Source organism: Poecile atricapillus, chromosome 20 (genome assembly GCF_030490865.1).
Source record: "Poecile atricapillus isolate bPoeAtr1 chromosome 20, bPoeAtr1.hap1, whole genome shotgun sequence".
Lineage (NCBI taxonomy): Eukaryota > Metazoa > Chordata > Aves > Passeriformes > Paridae > Poecile > Poecile atricapillus.
This window is the reverse complement of record NC_081268.1, coordinates 6,230,240-6,237,601: the sequence shown is the minus strand read 5'-3', so window position 1 is coordinate 6,237,601 and position 7,362 is coordinate 6,230,240. Positions and strand designations below refer to the sequence as shown.

At 46.0% G+C, this 7,362-nt stretch overlaps 1 protein-coding gene across 1 annotated transcript; it reads right to left on the bottom strand.

Annotated features, from left to right (window-relative positions):
* Window positions 1-22: 22 nt before the first annotated feature.
* On the bottom strand, window positions 23-6,176 carry ZDHHC12 (zinc finger DHHC-type palmitoyltransferase 12). The gene is made up of 5 exons (XM_058854030.1): window positions 5,973-6,176; window positions 5,465-5,601; window positions 4,502-4,588; window positions 3,203-3,369; window positions 23-2,708 (listed from the first exon to the last, which is right to left on the bottom strand). The coding sequence occupies exons 1-5, from the start codon at window positions 6,055-6,057 to the stop codon at window positions 2,399-2,401; spliced, it is 786 nt and encodes a 261-aa protein (XP_058710013.1). The 5' UTR covers window positions 6,058-6,176; the 3' UTR covers window positions 23-2,398.
* Between the last annotated feature and the right edge of the window lie 1,186 nt (window positions 6,177-7,362).

The following is a 7,362-nucleotide window of genomic DNA, read 5'->3' as shown; positions in this document are numbered from 1 at the left end:
GATGTCATCAGCTGTCAGATACCAATGACTGCAGTCAGGTTATCTCTCCACAGATTTTATCAGTGTGTACATCCTGTATCATTTTTGGGGGCAGCTAAGTAATGACAATCAGTACTGGAAAATCAGTGAGTTAAAGGTGATTTAATTGCCTTGTAATCTATCTTGTAATTATACTTGATAAGATACATTTTCATGTCTTAAATTCATAATGTTAGCTCATTGGGCGAAAAGGGAAGGGTTTTTAGAGATAAGGCATCTGATGCAAGCAAGGACACAATCATTGCTCTTTCAGTTTGTCTTCACCAGACAAAGACACGAGTGGGACTAGGGCAGCTGTTCTGTAGCTGGAGACAAGGATCTAGGGAATTGTTAAGCCAAGACAGATCCCAGTGCTTCAGGATTCAGTAAGGTAAGAGCTCTGTTTGTGTAAACCAGGGATATTTCACACTCAGCCTAGATTTTCTATTTTCAGAGCCAAGTATAGCTGCTTCTGAAAATTCCCATGTACAAAGATCCTTTCAACCTCCTGCTCGCCCTGGCAGTGCACTGGCCTGTTTGGAGCAGGAAACCCATTTTCCTCACTATTGTTTGAGTGTTGGCCCCACAGCTGCTGTTGGCCCCTGTGGTATGTTTTGTGGCTTTAGTTCAACACCAGTGTGCAGTGGGAGGTAGCACAGTGGATTGTTAGCACAGGTGAAACCTAGAACTTGGGTTCAAAGAGAGAGTCATAGAGAATTTAAAAATGCATATTTAATATTTTATTTTATAATTTACAGTTGAGTAAAAAAAATGCTAATTTATCACTTAGGTGTATTTTAAAGAGATACCAAACACAGCAAAACTGCTTTGAGCTGTTGTACCTGCTGATAAACTTTCACTTGACTGATACCTGAAGAACCAGGAATTGCAATGTGACACATGATCCACACTTTAGCAGGTATCACAGCAACACAAGCAAACTGCAGAGTCCTTCTGAATGGTGTAGCAGCTTTTCAAAAACAATCCTTAGCATTCTGGTATCCCTCTGATAAAGCTACCTTGAACAAACCAGACTACAAACTCTGGAGCTGGTCAAAAAAAGCATCTTTTGCTGCATTTAAATTGCTTTAGGACTGTTGTGCCGTGTTAGTAACTACACCGTCTGTGGTTCTGAGTTGCTGTTAATTCCTGAGGCAAGACAATTAAGGCACAAGATATTTTTAAGTAACATTTTGTTGTGGTTGTTTTTCTTGTTTTGTTTGTTTTTGTTTTAACAGAAAAGGGTCAGGACTAAAATTCACACCACAGCCTTTTTTGTTTTAAAGCGAAGATCGGTCAACCAAAACTTCCTTTTAGTTCCCCATGGAAATCTTAAGTAAGACCTTTTATTTCAATGGAAAACAGGTCCTCTTGCTGCTGTCCTGAAAAGTGTCAGCATCTCTCATCTCAGTTAATCAACCAGGACCTGACAGCTTTGCTTTTACATTGAAATTGTATTATTAAAATGTCAGTAGTGAGTTGAGGTAGTAGTAGCTTTACCAAGTGTTACTTGAGTTAGGCAAGAGGGACCCACCTCTGCTCCTGCTTCTCTCCCAAGCTACAACGAAGGCCTGAGCATGATGTTATCTGCAGAAATAACTCAGTAGCCAAGGATTACTTTTCTGTCCAAAGAAAAGCAATGGTATCATTCTTCACTGATTTGATTCAAAACAGTGAATTGTTAGCAGCATCATCAACTTAAAAAGCTGTGAGGAAGCTGCTCAGGGCATCACAAAATACAGGTTAATTATCTCATAACATTAATTGGGTGTCTTACAGCTTTTTCTCATTCCCATTAACATTATTAAGCCTTAAGTCTTTGTTGAAAGTATTGAGGCATGTGGATAAAATAAAATTTGCTTTTTACTCTCTAAATATTTACTTAAATATTTCTGTTACATGCCTGATGCTACTGCCAAAAGGCACTGCAGTTCTCACAGCCAGAACTTGGCTGAAAAAAGGCCACAGGAATTAAACCAATCCTGGCTGGTTTTATCTGTAATTGCTGCCGTTCCCTAGCAGCAAAAGGCAAGGGAGACCTTGGAGAAGAGAACATGAATAGTCACACTAATCTTGCATTTCTTCTGGAGAGAAGTGGATGCACTTAACAAAAGGAAATAAATTTAGAGAGGTACTTTGGTCAGTCTGGAAATCAGCTCTGCTGGCTTTGTCCTTCCCAGAACTGGATTCTTGCCTTTAACAGTGTTATTTATATATAAAAAATAACCCTGACTATCCCTGAAACATAATCTGCAGATGAACAGGTTGTGGAGCAGGTTCTATAGTCCATGACGGAGTAAAGTTCAGTGCAAGGAAACAGCAGCCATTGCTTTAGCAAAGCTCTACCCAGCAGCCTGCCAGGTGTGTTGGCGCACTGGTACTAGACAGGCTCACTGTTCCTGTGAAAATAGATGTTCTCCCATGCAGTGAGGTGGCGTGAGCAGAAGAATCTCCAGAGATTGAGGATTATCCCTTGGTCAAAGGGGTTCTCCAGCTCGGAGTGCCGCAGGTAGGAGATGCGGTGGTGCGACATGAACTCCCAGGTCGTGGTGTTGCATGAGATCAGGTACAGGTGGGAAACAAGCAGCAGCAGCACCACAATGGTGAATATGAATATCAGGAAGAAGGACACAAGGAGGAAAATGTTGTGCTGCAGCCACTTCTGAGATTGTTCAAAGTAGAGGCCTGACCTTTCAATTCAAACAGAAATAAATCTGCAGTTAAAGAAGCAGAACTAGTTTCATAAACTAAGCAAACCTGGTGACACATTTAAGCTTGATTCATAACTAATGAGCTGCTGATAATCCTTGACTACAGAGAGTTAATATACTATGAAGTCCTGATTGGAATCTAAGTTTAGAAGATGCTGTTTCCCCTGGCAGCTGTGAAACACAATCACCCTGGGTTAACTCCTCTCCTGAACAGCTGGAACCCTGTTGGAGTTTCCAGCACTTGATTGTGTAAACAAAGATCCTGTTACAGTACAAATGTATGAAAATGTACAGAAGCAAAATGAACAATGAAACTTAAATTATCAGATTCTGCTCAAGATTAGGAGGCTCCAGGATGCAAAAGAGGGTGAAGATCCAAAGCCAGTCCTGCCACTTCTATGTTCTATGCCAGCCCAAGGAGCACCACAACTTTCAGCAATCTCAGAGGTCCAAATGCCATCTCCCAGCCTTACCAAGCAACATGGCCTCCCCACAGCAGAACCACAAGCTGCACGCTCAAGTAGACTATGAAGAGTGGGTGATTCCTTTCTCCTACACAGTTCTCAAGCCAGGGGCAGTGGTGGTCGTAGCGGCGCACACAGTGCTGGCACAGCTGGCAGTGCTTGGCTCTCATGGGTTGCTGCAAAACATAATCAGAAAAAGAAGAAACCCACTGGCTACAATTCATGACTGTCCCACTCCTGTTTGGTAGAAGAGAACATCATTCAAATCTGTCTTTCTCCACAAAATTGTCCCTAAAACACTTGCTTGTAAGACAACAGCACATCAACACTGCTCAGACAAATCAAAGGGATTGTGATTCTCCTGGTCAAGACCCAAATGGGTGGCATTCAAATTAAGTGACTTTCCCACACTCCTCCTACCTACACATTTTCTTTATTATCTTTAGGAAGTCCACCATGCCAAGGAGGGAGACAAAGCCAATCAGTGTTGTCAAGAAAGCATGAGCCAGAGTATTGAGGCGAAAAACTAGGACCACTACTATAAATAAAGTGGGCAGGGATGTGATGCTTTTTGGGGATGCACAGAGAAGTGCCTCCATATGAATACAAGACACTTGCACAGAGAACAGCTCAATTACCAGGCACAGAGCAGATGAAAGACTTGGCTGAGAAAAGTAGTGCTTCCTAGGATTTGTCCCCTGCAGTGTATAAATGCTTTGCCAGCTTTTCCTCTTGCAATCCGCTCATTCCTCCTGATCAATACTCTTCAGGAATTTCTGGGAGGTGGGGTAATGTTTAATTTCATTAAACTGATAAGGATCACTCTGAAAACAAGCCTTTCTAGGCTTAAGGCAAACTGTTTTAAGAGCTAATTTAATTGCTGTAATTTCTCCTTCATGCTGTCTTTTACCATTCAGGCCAATGTTTTGTTGTTTTAAGGCCTCTGAACAAGTTCACAACAATGAGCAGTTCCCACATGTCATACTCTACTGCCTTTCTGACTATCAAGGTATTTTCAAAGTAACTTCTTTAACAGTACTGCAAGGTCAGGCTGACATGGCAGTAAGAATGTGGAATACAGTTTTCTAATGGCAAAAAGAGATTGTTGTTTCTATAAGCCAGCAGGGATTTGTTTCAGCCTTGGAAAACTGGCCTGTGTGCCTGTGTTCATCACTACTACTTGTGTAGCTACACAGTCTGCCCAGCCTCCTCTGAGCAGCAACTACAGAACACAAACAGCAGCTGAAGAACAATATAAGCTTTCAAATCATTCATCCCTTCCTCTTTCAGCATATTCTGGATGCCCACCTTCACCAGACAGTAACCACAGCGCCGCAGCTTAATGTCACCAGGAATCTGAGGGATCACCACACCTTCTCCTTTATCTTCACCTTCCTACAAAAAAAGAGAAAGAGGAGACAGAGGAGTGTTCTTGGGTTACTGTCTAGGAATGACTGAGCTGTCTTGCTGCCATCTTTTTACTTCACAGTTACACAGTGCTTGTTATCTCTATCATTAGGAACAAAATAATTCCTTATAATTCCTACAGAAGTTGTAGACAGTTATGGTACAGTGAGAGAGAATATATTACTATAACCCTCCTAAGAATGTTTGCACAGAGGCAGAAATAACTGTGGACAGGACACGCTCTGGGACACTTCTAAACACAATAACAATGTCTTTTCAGTATGAGCAGTGCCAGTCATACACAGCCAACACTGACATGAATGACGGATAACTAAGATTGTCCTAGAGTCAGGCAGTGAACCCTGGGCAGACTATCAGTCACTGAAACTTCGCATCTCCATTTATTTCACTGTAACTTGTTTGTGGGTGTGTCCTTTGAGAGGGCAACAAATCCATAAAGAGTTCAATAAATAGAGCTGCAGAGAGCACTGTCTGCCAAGCCTGCCCTTCAGTTCAGGGCTTTTTTTGCACTTGTGCCATTTAGCAGCAGTTATTGTAAAATAGGTCATATATACATTCCACAGGGCACTGCAGCCTCTGCTCTAGGAGAAGCCTTGGGCTCAAAGCCATAGTTACAAGGGCAGTGTGGTGTGAAAGGTACATTTAAAGCCTGTAAACCCTATTGCTGTTACAAAATACCAGTATGAGACAGTCTGTCCTCATCTCCCAACAGTATGTGCATGTCCTTCATGCCAGCACAACAGAAACTGTTTCAGATTGTTCTTATCTACCAGAGTGGAAAAAGTAGAAAAGCCTATAGACTTTACAGCTACTCCACTTTCTTCTGTTCACGAAGGGATTTACCTTCACTTCTTCTTCAGGCTTAACAAAACCCGGATCCATAAGAGACACCTTGAAGTACAGCAGGACCGAGCATAACACCAGCAAAACGAAGATCAGCGGCTGAAGAAGCTCCCCGCGCTCCTCTTGCTTTTGCAGATCTGAAAGGTACCCAAAGACAGAGCAGCAGCTCCTTGTTAAGCGTCCGGGATTCTTCTCTCTGGCCCCAGCAAAGGGGTCCCGAATCTATGAAGAGGAAACGGGGAGAGACGGCGAGGGGCGAGAGAGGAGAGGCTGAGAAGGGGCTCCCCAGACCCCCCTGCCCTCGGGGCACCCCCGGGCCGCGGCCGGGCGCAGATAGCCCGTGACCCGCAGGGGCCGCACGGGCCAGCCGCGATCCCCGTCCTCGATCCCCGTGCTTCGCCTGCCATCCCCGTCCTCGATCCCCGTGCTCCGCCTGCCCCCGGGGGCGGAGCGGCCCCGGCCCGCCCCGGACACCCCCTCCCCGCGGCCCGGCCGGGCCCCGCCTCACCCGTGCGGTGCAGGAGGAGCCCGAGCACCAGGGCCGCGCTGAGGGCCGTGTGTGCCGCCCGCACCCAGCGCCCACCGGGGCCCATGGCCCCCCGGCTTCCCCGGCTCAGGGCTCGGCCGGCCCGGAAGGCCTCCGGGCAGCGCTGGCAGGGCCGGACGGGACACGGGCAGCGCCCCGAGGCGGGGCCAGGGCGGCCCAGCCCTACGGGGGTGGCTCCGCTGCGATGTTGGGCTCCTTCCACTGCCCTGCGTGGGACTGGATTCTGCTGTGTCGGGCTCGGCACACACCGTGAACCGGGGTCACCTGGCTCCTTTTGTCCCCCAGACCGCCCCGGCGTTGTTGTGCCCTGCGAGCCGGCCCTGCGGGGCCTTTCCTGGGGAATGTGTTTGCCCTGAGCCGTCCCCTGTGTCCGCTCGCCCTCAGCCCGGGCTCTGGAGCGCGGGGCTGGGCAAACTGCTCAGAACCTCCGGTACAGCGGGGCAGACACTGCTGCGTGTCACTTCCAGCTATGGAAGGGTCTGGCAGTGATCGCTCGGACAGCGGGTGCTGTTCAAAGGCTCCTTGGGCTGGTTCCCGAGGTGCTGCACTGCGTTAACCCTGCTCTCCCTAACGTGGTTATTCCATGTGTTCGTTTCCAGCCCCCGGCAAGAAGGGCAGAGAGGCTGTGCCCGGCTGGAAGCAGCTACACGGCCCCATTAACCAAACAGAGCCTGGAGAATGTCTGACATAACTCGAGGAGGGATTTGATCTGGCTGAGATGTCTGCAGTCAAGACGCTCCTGTCTGGGCGAGGTCACTGAACCCTCCCGAGGGCTGCCGAGGGAAGCAGGTATATATAGACTTTTATATGGAACAGACAGCAGAAACAATTGAATTGCACCTGAGATGCGTTTTTGTCTCTTGCTAACAATAAAAAAAGCACCGAGGTGACTATAGCACATATATATGTACACTTTGAATGTCTAAGGAAGATGAATGTCATCACAGATAGGTAAAAGTTCCATAATCAGTACTTTCTCTTTAAACTCCTTTCAGTTTTAACATAAATATACCTTGCAGCTTTTGTTACCTTCTTTCCCAATAAAAATTTGGAAAGAAATATCATATTCTTTATAAATTTACTCTCCAGCACCTGGTAGTGGATTCCTTAGTATTGTTTGCCCACAAATTAATTATTTTAGTCTCTTCACATGAGTCAGCGGCCACCTGCTGGTATCAGGAAAGTACCTGGTTTTGTGGGCCACTTAAATGGTTTACCTGAGACAGCTGGGTTAAAATCTTAATAAAAATTGTTGTCTAAATTTCCAGCAATCACACAAACCCTTTTGTTTGGGTTTTTTTTCTTTTAATTCTAGGTAAATGGTTCTCTTCCCTCAGACACCTCAGGCTGT